The sequence below is a fragment of the Dreissena polymorpha genome, chromosome 14 (assembly GCF_020536995.1).
Source record: "Dreissena polymorpha isolate Duluth1 chromosome 14, UMN_Dpol_1.0, whole genome shotgun sequence".
In the NCBI taxonomy this organism is placed as follows: domain Eukaryota; kingdom Metazoa; phylum Mollusca; class Bivalvia; order Myida; family Dreissenidae; genus Dreissena; species Dreissena polymorpha.
The window spans coordinates 19,447,754-19,463,454 of record NC_068368.1 but is presented as its reverse complement, the minus strand read 5'-3'; the positions used below and the strand labels follow the sequence as shown (position 1 = coordinate 19,463,454).

Genomic DNA, 15,701 nt, shown 5'->3' with positions numbered 1-15,701 from the left:
AAGTCACATTTACTGCTCAAAGATCATGAAGCAGATCACCTATAATTAAGTTTTTGTTGGTCTCCGGTTAGCGCCTTAGGGCATTGGGCCCTCTTGTTTGATAAAGCACTGACTTGGATAAAAATCTGTTCTTTAACCTTGGATTAAAAACTTGGCCAACATTGAGTAAATGGTCTAGCTACACCACTTCTTGACTGTTATTTATCCCATCATCAGACGTGCATTGTCGAAATAAACCACTGTGGAATAAATTTTTCTCTATTTCGGCAGTGCTGAAATATAGCTGTCACACGCGGCGGAGAATGGTCATATTACTCAGAATCAACTATAAAGTAATCATTTTTAGTAAAATCGAATCAGATTCAACAAAACAAACAATTTGATACCAAGATGTAATATATTTTTAACACATAATGCAACTCAAAAAGCAAATAAACATTATTTACAACTATTAAGTGCGCGTACTCGTGACGTCATTAATAACACGTCATACGACACAATGCATGTTCTTTCACGCTAAAGCTGCAGTTGTTTAGAGTGTTTTTTTCATTATTTCTTAAAAATCGGGATGTAGAGGTATGATAAACAGAAAAACAGGTTAGTTACTGATCCTAGTGTAATGTTTTAGACTCGACACGATTAAAATAATGAAACAATGTTTGCTTAAAATAACTTTGGGATTTTCCGTGTAGTTCGATTTTCCTATTCTATATTTAAAGAAATATTTTACAACTAAGAAAATTGATGGGATTAATCGAATACTAGGTCGGTGCCGAAAAAAGCAAAGTTTTTTTTGCTGGGCACGAAAATCTGAAATACTCGCCAAGGCTCGTGGTTCAGATTTTCTAAGCCTTGCAAAATAAACTTTGCTTTATTCGGCACCGACTTAGTATTCTCTATTTTCATGCTTGTACCATTTAAGTATACCCTTAATTATAGTGTATTGATGTATTTTTTTGTTAGCTCTACTGCCAAAGGCAGAAGAGCTTATGGGATGGCATGGTGTCCGTCTGTCTGTCTGTGTGTGTGTGTGCGTGCGTTAGACTTTTCTTGTTTATCCGACAAAGTCCACAGTTTTCATCCGATTCTTTTCAAACTTGTTCAGTGTCTTTATGTTATTGAGGACTTGATCCCTATTGATTTTCAGGTCACTGGGTCAAAGGTCAAGGTCACAGTGACTCGAAATAGTAAAATGGTTTCCGGATGATAACTCAAGAATGCTTATGCCTAGGATCATGAAACTGCATAGGTACATTGATCATGACTGGCTGATAAATCATTTTCAGGTCACTAGGTCAAAGGTCAAGGTCACAGTGACTGGAAATAGTAAAATGGTTACTTTTTCTTGTTAATCCGATAAAGTCCACAGTTTTCATCCGATTCTTTTCAAACTTGTTCAGTGTCTTTATAGTAATGAGGACTCAAACCCTATTGATTTTCAGGTCACTGGGTCAAAGGTCAAGGTCACAGTGACTCGAAATAGTAAAATGGTTTCCGGATGATTACTCAAGAATGCTTAGGCCTAGGATCATGAAACTTCATAGTTACATTGATCATGACTGGCAGATGACCCCTATTGATTTTCAGGTCACTAGGTCAAAGGTAAAGGTCACAGTGACTTGAAATAGTAAAATGGTTTGCGGATGATAACTTAAGAATAATAAGGCCTAGGATCATGAAACTTAATAGGTACATTGATCATGACTGGCAGATGACCACTATTGACTTTCAGGTCACTAGGTCAAAGGTCAAGGTCACAGTGACAAAAAACGTTTTCACACAATGCTGCCACTACACTTGACAGCCCATATGGGGCATGTTCTACAAACAGCCCTTGTTTAAAAAGAGCAATATCGAAGCAATAAGTCTAGAATGACTTCCCCTTGAATATGAGAAAATTTTGAAATCCCGCTTGTTTACGCAATTAATTCCACAGTTTTCATCCAATTATTTCCAAATTTGCACAGTATCTTTATATCAACGAGGACTTGAACCCTATTGAATATGAGCAGTATCGGAGAAATAAGTACAAAATAATCTCCCCTTGAATTTGAGAAAATTCTCCTTGTTTGCGCGATTAAGTACACAGTTTCCATCTTATTCTTTCCAAACTTGCAGTGTTTATAGCAGTAGAGTGATTCAGGCCCTCATGGGCCTCTTGTTACAGTTTAACAGTATGGGAAAAAGGGGGCTTAATGGATGTTCGGAAAGTTTTGTCCCATATTAGCTTAGCCTTTGCAATATCCGCCCTTATGTTATTTTATCATTTAAAAGGAGGGTTGCTTCTAAGCGAAAATCCAGTTTGGGGCGGTAGTTTTGTTACTGATTAGCCTGTGTGGACTGCACAGGCTAATCTGTGACGACATGTATTAAGCCCTGTTTTCCTGTTTCCAGATTCCACTCCCCCCTCCCTCACCCAGGCAGACATGAGAAGCTATTTACCGCCGGAGATCAGCTGCCAGCAGCCAAGGCAAGCATGCAGGCCGAGTACATGAGTATTCCTATCAGGCCTGGTAATAAATATCTGCCTTCTGCTGAGGCAGCCTCAGTAGAGTAAGAGAGATGCTGTAGTGAACATCTACACAGCTGTGTGTGTGAGGATACAGTTCCTCCATGGAATCTGGTCATTCTGTGTTACCACCCGTAGTTCGGAGATTACCCCACCCACCCACTTATCGTCGCCTGTCACACAAAGTGTACTCTACTCTTGGACAAATCCTCGACATTGTGAGTACATTACTTAATTGTATTTACCTTTTATAATGTGTCAATGTGTAACTTGTGAATGTCACTTATTGGGTAAATCATAGTCACTTATCCACATGTTTTCATAATTGAAACGACTTGTTTTTTTTTGTAACACTAATTTTTGTAAGTTTTCCTTTGTGGTTTTCCATTTTCCAGAAATGTAAAAAATATCATGGCACGAGTCTATGAAAATTGTTATTGATTTTCACAGACATCTGTTATCACAGCAGCATTAGGAAGCTGTGTGCATTCCAGACTGAATGAAGGTTTCATTTACAGATGTTTTAAACAGGATTTGTATATGAACATCACTCTGGTAAACAGGGATACATGCATGCTTGTAAAGTGTGTCGTCCCAGATAAGACTGTGAAGTAATCACAGGCTAATCATGGGTTGACACTGTCCCTCTAAACTGGATTTTCCCTAAAAAGAGTCTTCCTTTAACCCTTTGAATGATGGGAAATTTGTTGTCTGCTAAAATGTTGTCTGCTGAATTTCTAAAATTAGCATTTTCTTCAATTTTTTTCAAAGAATACTATCAGAATAGCAAACAGTTTGGATGCTGATGAGACGCCACGTTCTATGGCATCTCATCTGGATCCAAACTGTTTGCAAAGGCCTTCAAAATTTGGTTCCAGCACTGAAAGAGTTAAATGAAAAATACCTGAAAATCGTAGTGTCGTCCATGATTAGCTTATGCAGACTTCATGGATTAAACCCCATTTTCCCAGAGCATGCATTAAACCCCATTATCCCAGAGCAGTGCTTATTTTCAGACGTTTTAGACAGTGACTTGTAGATATTTGTGTAACTGATGATTGAAGTATTGTATACACTGTATTACACAATAAGGACATTATTGATCATTGTAATACTTATTTATATGATGCTTTGAAATGATGTTGGGATACATATTTTTTTAACAGAATGTATCAGCCACGTGGTTTGTGCTATTTTATACTAGACTCACAACTCTGCATCTTCTGTGATACAACATATTACAAAAAACTGAATTCTAACACGGCACGCAACTTGTTTTCTATAGACAAAGAAGGAAATCAAGTGTGGGTTATTCTGCAATAACTTATGGGCGGAGCTTAATGTTTCGAAAATAGTTCCGAATAAATAAAGAAAACATTGCAGTAAAGTGCACATGCTTACACCCGCTCTAAAAGAAATGTAATAAATGTAGCATGTATATAAATGTAATGAAACAACAAATTGTATAGTTGGTGATAAGCAGAGCTCTAGATAAGGATTTGTGAAATTAGTACCGGTACTTCCAGTGACAGAAAGAAAAGGAGTAACGCTGAAAATCAATTAGTACCTGTACTACCATATCCAACAATACAGGTAGTAATGTACTACCTGTGTTCTTGGATATTGATGGGTGTATAACTGACTTTTCAGAAACATTTGCAACAATTATAATAAACATATTTAGCTTCTTTAATTATGATGCAAATACAAAACACATAAACACTCATAACTAAATACTATTTCTTCATTTTTATTGACAAAAACACAAGCCAACTAGTAAACTAAGTAATAGAACACTAATATCACTGTCAGAAAAGCTTAAGCAAACACTTCAGCTCAGGGATCATATTTTTTTCGGTTTTGTCGGTCCTAGACCGATTGGGGTCATGAAAGACCAATTGAAAATCCCAAACAGTCGGTCCGATTCTGTTTGCTATTAAAATTCCCATGACCATGTCATAAAATCGATTACACAGTGTACATGCTAACACACCCTTATGACATTCTTATCTCGATTAGTTGTGATAATCCATTCGCTGCAGTCTCTAAACCGGTCAGGACCGGTTTATTGCACGTCAGACCAAGAATCAAAAACTTGTGAACAGCGGATTAAAGACGCATCCGGAAAGACGCGTCTGAATGCACGCGCTGTAACTAAACAAAACATGCCGATACATTTTCCACCAGCGTAATAATCCGGTAATATAACTATGAAAGAAAGTCGCGGATCTGATCGACAGAACATCCGAAAGTTATTTTTATGGGAGGAACTTCACATAAAATAGTACACAAGAAAAATAATATACATTGAATAAATCTTTAGTAAAACCGTGTTAGAATCGAAATAATTCGTGTACTTTATACTTTGTTGTTGAATAACTCACGACCGGAAAATTAGATGCGTGGTTTCAAATGCTTGGCTCTCGTGATTAAATCCCTACGCATCAAAACTATCGGCCGTGGGTTATTTGACAACAAATTATTTCTTTATTATTTGGTTTGTTGTTGTCAGTAGCCAACCTACGCACAGACATTTGGTTCAGTGCATGTTTGTAAGCTATTATCGAGCCGACAACAATTTAAAACATCGGTATAGACTTACACAGATTAATAATATTGACAACGATGAAAAGTCTGATAAAACGGCACACGAAACAACAATGAAATACCAAATTATAAAACCAGTTGATAAAACTCGTTCCGTTTAAAAAAAAATGCCTAAGGAAATTTTAATTGTACATGTATTACACCACCTTCATGAATAGCAAAATCAATGGTATATATATATATATATATATTAACGTAATTTGTCATGATTTCGGATATACATGGTCGGATACTTTTCCCCATTTATATCCGGACCGATTGATGTTGCGGGAAAATATGATCCCTGCTTCAGCTGTCTGTAATACTAATACAGTCAATCTGATATTAATATGTTTTAGCCTTTTTCCTTGGTTTATATGCTTCACGAAGTCTTTTCTTTCTCCTTTTCTTGTCACTTAACCATTTTTTTCACTGCTGGCACTGGATCAAACTGCTGCAGCTGTGGTCCAAGCATACTGATTTTAAGAAGAACATCAAGTGTATCTGTACTTAAAGTACACTACTTTTTGTTTATGAAAAGTCTGTATAATACAAACCTTCATAGGCCCACACTGTGCTCAATTTACAAGGCTTAGCAGCACTGCGGCAAATTTTACAATTTAGCCGTAAAACGCCTTCATTTTTTTCTGTTACGAGCCAATCATATTTTGTTTTCCAATAATCAACAGTTTTGGTTCGGATACGGTTCCCATCATGCTTTCTTCCTTTTTTTGCCACCAATGCAATTAAATTGTCCAATATCGGGGCGACAATGTCATTTTCTGCGCTAACACATTGGATTTCATGATGGTTAGACGACCTTATGTAGCCTAATAAAGTGTATTTTTTAACAGAAAGCGGCTTTGCGCATAGGGTCTCGGGTCGTTTCGCCCTTAATCCCGTTCGCCCTCTGTCACCCCGGGTCGTTTCGCCCAGGGTCGTTTCGCCCTTTCAAGTGGGTTGTTTCGCCCTTATTTAATTATTATGTAATATTAGGCTTTTGTAAATGATTCTTTCGCTCCGAATAGTATTTGTTTAACATATATGGAAAATTAAGATTTTTAATACAAATTTTATAATAAATTGCAATTTTAATTTAGTACTTGTTTATCATATATGGGAAATTAAGATTATTCAATTATTACAAATTTGATGTTTGCTCAATTATCCGTTTGATTTTAATTGCAATTAATTAACGGAAACGTTATGATTCATTGTGTTACAAACGTAAAGTATTACGATTAATTAGTTTGGCAGAGGTATGATGCATTGATTTGCCAATTAAAATAATTTCGGGACCAATTTAACAATTATCAAACACACTTAGATCGGAAGACGTGTGATCAGATGATTGACTAATTACTAGCACAGAAACATCAAAAGGAGACATTATAAAGGCGTGATAGTCATATTGTTTTTGACGGGTTTACGGGTATCGAAAATGACGCGACGGAATAAACATACATATTAGAGCCCAGTCTCAAACTTTTCGGTAATTTTAATTAACGAAAAGCGCCGTTAGGTTTCAGACCAACCAATCTCGCCGCGCTGACGCGGACGTATCGATACGGCCAGATATTTTTCGTAAATGCGTAAAAGGGATATTGAAGTCGTAATTGTACGGCCAGTTTATAAAAATAAATGCGTAAACCTTCATTAAAAAGCCGTATTTACGGCTGTACGGCCCTTATCTAGAGCTCTGGATAAGTGGCATAACCACGCCTACAAAGAATGTTATTTGTTAGGAAACGTAATTCAGAAAACATTTATAGCATGTCAGCTTTTCAGTAGCATCAATAAACGTGACGTCATTAAGTTTCTACGATTGTTGTTTTCAATGAAAGTGACGTCATTTGCAAAATATTTATGAATGAAAACGATGTCATATGTTTGTACAAGTCAATGACGTCACTAAATAGTGAACTTTGTACTAAGAAGGGCGGAGTATTGAAAAAGATAGTTCACGTCCTAAAGCTTGAACCAAATCAATCAGAATCGTGTTAGAATCGAAATAATATTTTTCTATGTTGGTTTGTTGTCGAATAACCCACAGAAAGTTGTATAGATGCGTGTATATACAAGCCAAAAAAACTGAAATATACTATTGAACAGCGTTATATACTGCAGTGGTCCACCTGCAGGTTTTTTTTCCACTTTTTGGAAGATAGCCCATGGCTTTGGAATTGGGCATTTTAGCAGCATTTTCATGAAATTGGGAAAATAAATTCATTAGCCTTTTTTTCCACACGAAAAGTCCACTGATAAGGGAAATAGTAAATTTGATATAACTCTTTATAATCATTCAAATTAAAAGAACAAAATCCTATAATGTTTTGTTAGATGTAATTGAATTAAAATAGAGATAAAATACGCATTAGACACTTCTTTCTAAAAAAAAATAAAAAATATTTTTTTTTTATTTTTTGGAAATTGGGATTTTTTTGCCACATTTGGGAAAAAAGTATTCTTTTTGGGATTGGGAACATAGCCGAATTTCCGCTATAAAATCGGGCCAAAAAAAACCCTGACCTGTGGTTAAATGGAGGGGGCAGCACCATGTCGCCTTAAGGCCCCACCCTGCCCTCCTGGACCCCCACATACTCTTTTTATCCCCCCTCCCCAAAGGCCGAGGGATATAGAATTGGTGATGTCCATCCGTTAGTCCGTCCGTCAGTCTGTCTGTCTGTCGGTCTGTCACAAAACTTTTTAGGGCTTTATCTAAGAAACTATATAAGATATCAACATGAAACTTCATAGGTGTACATATATAAATGAGGAGAAATGCCATGCCTAAGAACCATAACCCTACACGTTCTTTAGTGAGAGTTATTGCCCTTTGTTTTTATATATCAAGGGATTTGCACCCATCCATAAACAAAATTTGTTTAGCAGGGGATAACAATTCAACGAATTTGCTTGTTTCAATCACATTATAGTAATTTTTTATTTGAAGTTTAGTTAGATTTAGACAGAAAATCTAGTTCAATTTATTATATTGAAAAAATACATTAATATATACGTGTTATATTAAATATTTACATACTTTAAAAAAATACTTTCTTGAAATATGCCATAGGCATAAAATGACCACATGTCTGCACTAAATGGCCCATATGACACCTCAGCACCCTGCCCTTTTCAAATCCTAGCTGGAGCACTAAAACTGTATATATTGCAGCCATCAGTATAGAACCAATCCTTCTTTTAATGACTGCTAACAGTTTCTCTGCAGATGACTCATGGTTCACATGTGCACACTGATGCAATCTTACACTTCCTGAAAATATCACACATAATGTTTCAATGAACAGGAAAACAGTAAATATATTGCCCAACGTTTGTAATGTAGTTATCAGCTTATGTTTTTAAGTACAAGTTAAAAATGTTTATCTTCTTCAAAAGTGCTGTAAAGTCAAGAACAAGTTGACAATTGACTATCACACATAATTAACAACTTAAATAATTCACTTAACAGTTAAACAGGAGGCTGCATGCTAACTAGCTTTAATAGCAAGTACAAGTTGACAAGAGACATATAATCATGTTAAACATTATTATCCTCGCCATAGGCGGGGGGGGGGGGGATATTATTTTGGCGTTGTCTGACCTGCCAGCCGTATCTTGGAAGTGCTTCAGTGGATTTCATTAAAACTTGGTATGAGTATATATATGGATAAGAGATGATGCATGCCAAATGGCATTGTACACCATCTGCAAATAACGGAGTTATGGCCCTTTGTATCTTGAAAAATGCTCTCTTTTGTGTCTGAAGCCATATCTTGGAAGTGCTTTGGCGGATTTCATAGAAACTTGGTATGAGTATATATATGGATAAGAGATGATGCACGCCAAATGGCATTGTACACCATCTGTTAATAACAGAGTTATGGCCCTTTGTATCTTGAAAAAATGCTTTTTAATATAAGCTTATAGCTTTATCTCCAATAACACATGAGCCAGAGCCATGAAACTTGCCATAGTTGTTCTCAATCATCTTGGGGTGCTTCACATTCAACACCCATAATACTAGGGGCTAAGGTGAAGGTCACACATTGAGGTCAATGGTCACAAATTTGATGAATTATTCATTATTTAGTCATTCCTTTACTATGCATCAAGGGATTCTGTAATAACTGTCCATAATTGTTCTCCATTATCTAGCTAAGTGTCAAATATAAGATCCAGGTTGCTTGGGTCATGGTCAAAGTCACACACAAAGGTCAAAATCACACAATTTGATTAAATATGCCTTATTTGGTAAAGATTCTACCATACTAAAATGGATTTTTAAAATGTCCTGATGTAATTGTTCTCAATTATCAGGCACAACCCTTCACTTATACCTTTTCTTTTAGTTCTACACCCATCCATAAACAAATTATTTTATTTTTTTTGGGGGGGGGGAATATTAATTCAACGAATTTGCTTGTTATTACCGTAGGTTTCCACATATAGCGCGCACCCGTGTATAGCGCGCAGGCTGTTTTTTAAATGCAAAAATGGAGAAAAAAATATTTAAAGACAATAAAACCACCTAATCGGACTGAAAATGGCCGCCATTTTACTATTGCACAATCCAATAATCAGGGGCATTGGAAAGCTTAATTAAGCATTCAAAATAGGAAGCGTCATTATGATTAGGAGCATGGGTTGCATAGCACTATACTTTTTTTTACAATTTTGTAATTTTCTAGCAAAAGATTAACAGTCCACGTGCATTTCGTGAAAACGTGAGAAAATAAGAAGAGTGTACATTGTGTGATTTTTCCTCGGGGAAAGCATGGGCATTACCGGTAAATTTGAATGTGGCATGGGAGACGGGGATACAGTTGTTGAGGTACACCACTGTTCAACATTCAATATTTATACACACAAAATGCATTTACATATCTTCACGTTCTCAAGTGTCAATTAGTGTCTCAAATGTCAATTAGCGTCTTAACAAGTCGTGGCACATATTAATCAATAACATCTGCCAATTACGAAGTGAAAAATGACCCCCTTTCACACCTACCGTACATGCAAAAAAGACCTCCGCACCTACCCTTGCCTGCTCTCTGGAATGTCGACAACAATCCCCATCGGAATTCATCAATTAAGAAGTGTAAACACAAACAAAGAAATGTCCGCAAGTTTATTCAAACATATTTATTTTTTACCAAAACTTCTTCTACCGCATTCATATCTACCAGTTGTTTCGACAATGGCCCCTCAGTCTGTACGATTATAGGGTGGTAGTTTTCTGGAAAAAAACATGGCGGCTATTTTGATTATTTACGATTACACAACATATTTTTTACCAATCTAGCAGCCAGGATGGCGTTGTATCAATGTATAGCGCGCACCAGCTTTTTAATTTGAATTTTGGAGGTAAAACACTGCGCGCTATACGTTGAAACCTACGGTAGTTTGCTTCTGGCTTAAGATGCATTAAGTGCATACACCATATTTGTTTTCAATCAAATTGTAATACATTTTTATTGCCAATGATAATTGGGTAATTTGATGTATAAAATGTGAAAGAGGAAGCCAGCTGTACTTATGTGAATGAGTCAACTCTATACACTGCAATGCCAATATATCACGGTCCGGTATATCGCGCTGTCCAATATATCGCGCTTTGGCTATGGCTCCCAAAAATCGGACGAGCATGATCACTAAATGACATGTTATAATCTGAGAACTCACTAACTTTAGCAAAAAAATGGTTCTAGCTAGTATTAACGCCCTGTATTTTGCGGCTTACTATGGCAAGCAGTGAAATGTGAAAACAGCCGGTTAGTGGCAGTGTTGTTCGCACACGGCCGGGGTTACCATTATGCTGTTTGAGTTCCTTCATTAAGACTATTTGTAAGGGTAAATTTGAATGTATGCATAATTATATTTTATACGTATTTTACGGTAACAATTCTTCTTTTAAGCTGATTCGCGTGGGATCGGACATTGGAAAAAAAATAATTACATTTTGGTTTCTATGATAAACAAAACTTATGCAGATATGTATGTAGTTATGAAAGTGTTCATCTAAGATTTGGTTTGCAATAATTACAATACAAATATGTAGCAGCGCCGTATATACAATGAAAACATTGGGGAAATTTGACAAATTAACCGCCATACAATAAAGTTAGACATTTCTCGAGTTATATCGCGCGCCGGATATATCACTTTAGCCATCTTTGGACCCCACCAACCGCAATACATCGGCGTTGCAGTGTATCTCTAAAACAGATATTGTTTCAGTTTTACTTTCTATAATCTCTTGAAGAGATATGGTTCAGTATTACTGTCCATGTGAAAGAGATGGTGTTACTGTACATCTGTGATAAAGATATTCTTTATACGTAGTTTTGAAAGAGACAGCGTGATTGTTTGTACAAAAGAGACAATGTTATTTTATGTCCGTGCAAAAAATATAATGTTACAGCACATTTGTGAAAGTGATAGTGTTACTGTATGCGTGTAAAAGAAATAGTGTAACTGTACACATGAATACAAATATATGTTAGTACATCTGAGAAAAACTGTTACTGTGTGTGCGTGTGCAGAAGAGATAGTGTGACTGTTCATTTGTAAAAGAGATTTATTAATTATACATCTTCAAAAGAGATAGTATTACCCTATCTATGTGAAAGAGATAGTGTTACCATATCTATGGGAAAGATATTGTGCCACTGTATCTATGTGAAAAAGATTGTGCTACCATATCTAAGTGAAAGAGATTGTGCTTCTGTATCAATGTGAAAGAGATTGCATTACAGTATCTATGTGAAAGAGATTGTGCTACTGCGTCTATGTGAAGGGAATGTGCTACTGTATCAATGTGAAAGAGATTGCATTACAGTATCTATGTGAAAGAGATTGTGCTTCTGTATCTATGTGAAAGAGATTGTGCTACTGTATCTATGTGAAAGAGAAAAGAGATTGTACTACTGTTTCTATGTCGAAGAGATTGTGCTATTGTATTTATGTGAAAGAGATAGTGCTACTGTATCTATGTGAAAGAGATAGCATAACTGTATCTATGTGAAAGGGATAGTGAAACTTTTCATCTGTGTAAGAGGTTGTATTACTGTATATGTGTGACGGTAATAGAGTTACTGTAAATCTGTGAAGAGATAGTGTTTTTGTTTGTCAAAATGACATTGTGAATTGGTCTTTTATTAAGATGCAAACACAGTGAGTGTATGTAAACATACAGCTTTTAAAGAGAAATTCAAATGGTTGGGTACTTTGTTTTGGAAATAAATTATCTTCACTTCATATTTATATTTGTATTACTCTGGGAGCATTACAACACAAAGCAAATATGTATTAAATAACAATAAAATACATTGGAACAGAGAACAGCAAGGTTCATATCCTGACCCAGTAATTCTAAATAATGCTTAATATCAGTAAATTACTTATTATTAGAAGCAGCTATTTGAGTTAACCCAGCTTCATGGGTTTGGTAGGTTTCACAAGAATTCCACAGGCTAATGCCACCACTTAATAGCTGGCTGCTATATAATATACTGCAGCCATTTTTCCTGGCTTAAAACAACAGGGAGACATGGTTGTTTTGATTATGTTCCAGCTTTCTTGCCAGTTAAATTAATCAGGTGTACACGAATACAATTTTATTTATCAATAACAACGCCAGAACAATCTGTAAAACATAGTACCTATGAAACATCTTCGGGAAAGACAATCAGCATTTAATCAATATGAGTTTTGTTCTGGGAAAATGGGGCTTAATGCATGTGTGTAAATGCATAACACTTTCTATCAATACTAATTTTTATGCCCATGGTACTGAGTGGCATATAGCAGTTGAACTGTCTGTCAGTCCGTCTGTCCATCCGTCCGAAAACTTTAACATTGCCCATAATTTTTGCAATATTGAAGATAGCAACTTGATATTTGGCATGCATGTGTATCTCATGGACCTGCACATTTTGAGTGGTGAAAGTCAAGGTCAAATATATGGCTTTAAAGCGGTCCGGTAGGGGGCATTGTGTTTCTGACAAACACATCTCTTGTTTGTTTATAACAGACATCCTCCAAATGAATTTTTTTTTAAATTTTTAAACAAGCTATCCCTGATTAACTTTTACAGACTGAACAGGGACTTATCAGGTATGACATTAAGGAGCATGCATTTAGCCCCATTTTTTCATTTTACAGACTGAACACGGACTTATCAGGTATGACATTTAAGGAGCATGCATTTAGCCCCATTTTCTCAGAGCCAGACTCGTATAATGGCATGCTTAAAACAAGACTATTGTCAAGCAATATATGTCCCCTACCGGCTCAACCATTGTCAGAAATATATTTTAAAAAATAAAAAATTATTTGTTGCCATAGCAACCAGGATTTTCGATGTAAGAACAAAATGAAATGAAGCGCATAATGTCCATATTGCCATCTATCCATGTTTCAAGTTTCATAAAAAAATATTAAGAACTTTTGAAGTTATCGCAGGATCCAGAAAAGTGTGACGGACTCACAGACACACGGACTCACAGACACATGGACTAACGGACACACAGAGCACAAATCATTACCACAATAAATGAGAGGAAGACAAAGAGGATCAGTGCATCAATGCTATGCTGAAGGAAAGTAACATGAATACCGTTGTAACGTATTTTAAGACTTCTAAGCCAGTAATGTGTATTAATGCTATGCTGAAGGAAAGTAACATGAATACCGTTGTAACGTATTTTAAGACTTCTAAGCCAGGTTGCAAGTTATGGTTATAACATTCAGGTATGGCCACCTAGAGTGTAGAGTTATTGTGGCTTCAAACGAGGTTTCATGCCAATTACTTTATTCTTATTTGAATAATCTTGATGAAACTTGGCATATAGCAAGCTTGCATATAGACCTACAATTGAATTGTATTTTGGTTAGTCTGGTTAGTGTCAAAGGTAACGTTTAATAAACATGAAATGATAAAGACTTGATAAGTAATACATGTAGAAGTATTGTGTGCAAATTTTGTGGGAAGGAAACGTGCATGGCTTGCAGACCAAGCTTGGGATTGCATATTGGGCCACCAGACCTAGCTTGGGATTGCATATGGGGAACACCAGACCTAGCTTAGGATTGGATATTGGGCCACAATACCTAGCTTGGGATTATATATGGTACCACAAGACCTAGCTAAGAATCGCATATTAGGCCACAAGACGTAGCTTGGGATTGCATTTGGGGCCATCAGACCTAGCTTGGGATTATATATGGTGCCACAAGACCTAGCTAAGAATTGCATATAAGGCCACAAGACCTAGCTTGGGATTGCATTTGGGGCCATCAGACCTAGCTTGGGATTGCATATGGGGCCACCAGACTTAGCTTGGCATTGGATATTGGGCCACAATACCTAGCTTAGGATTATATATGGTGCCACAAGTCCTGATAAGGATTGCATATGAGGCCACAATACCTAGCTTAGGATTGCATTTGAGGCCACCAGACCTAGCTTGGGACTGCATTTGGGGTCTCAAGACCTAGCTTGGGATTGCATATGGGACCACAAGACCTAGCTTGGGATTGCATATGGGTCCATAAGACCTAGCTTTCGATTGCATATGGGACAACCAGACCTAGCTTGGGATTGCATATGGGGCCATCAGACCTAGCTCGGTATTGCATATGGGTCCACAAGACCTAGCTTTGGATTGCATATGGGGCAATCAGACCTAGCTTGGGATTACATATGGGGCAATCCGACCTAGCTTGGGATTGCATATGGGGCCATCAGACCTAGCTTGAGATTGCATATGGGGCCACAAGACCTAGCTTGGGATTGCAAATGGGGCAACCAGACCTAGCTTGGGATTGCATATGGGGCAACCAGACCTAGCTTGGGATTGCATATGGGGCAATCAGACCTAACTTGGGATTGCATATGGGGCAACCAGACCTAGCTGGAGATTGCATATGGGGCCACAAGATCTAGCTTGGGATTGCATATGGGGCCTCAAGACTTAGCTTGGGGTTGCAATGGGGCCTCAAGACCTAGCTTGGGATTGCATATGGGGCCACACGGCCTAGCTTTGGATTATATATGGGGCCACCAGACCTAGCTTTGGATTGCATATGGGGCAACCAGACCTAGCTTGGGATTGCATATGGGGCCGTCAGATCTAACTTAGAATTGCATATGGGGCCACCAGACCTAGCTTGGGATTGCATATGGGGTCATCAGACTTAACTTGGGATTGCATATGAGGTCACTTGACCTAGCATAGGATTAAATATGGGGCAATCAGATCTAGCTTGGGATTGCATATGGGGCCACCAGACCTAGCTTGGGATTGCATATGGAGCCACAAGACCTAGCTTGAGATTGCATGTGGGGCCACCAGACCTAGCTTTGGATTGCATATCGGGACACCTGACCTAGCTTGGGATTACATATGGGGCCACAAAATCCAGCTTGGGATTGCACATGCAGCCACCAGACCTAGTTTAAGATTGCATATGGGGCCACCAGGCCTAGCTTAAGATTGCATATGGGGCCACAAGATCTAACATGAGATTGCATATGGGGCTAAAAGACCAATCTTAAGATTGCATATGGGGCCACCAGACCTAGCTTGGGATTGCATAT

The 15,701-nt window shown here is 37.3% G+C and overlaps 1 protein-coding gene across 3 annotated transcripts in view; it reads left to right on the top strand.

Annotated features, from left to right (window-relative positions):
- Positions 1-2,538: 2,538 nt before the first annotated feature.
- LOC127856852 (centromere protein F-like) overlaps positions 2,539-15,701 on the top strand; it is a 141,142-nt gene continuing 127,979 nt past the window's right edge. For 2 of the 3 annotated variants that reach the window (XM_052393003.1, XM_052393002.1), the window contains exon 1: positions 2,540-2,727. In XM_052393003.1, coding sequence (XP_052248963.1) covers positions 2,614-2,727 — 114 coding nt within the window. In that variant the 5' untranslated portion in view covers positions 2,540-2,613. Of the gene's footprint in view, positions 2,728-15,701 lie in introns of all 3 variants that reach the window. The other variant, XM_052393000.1, reaches the window with a different exon arrangement.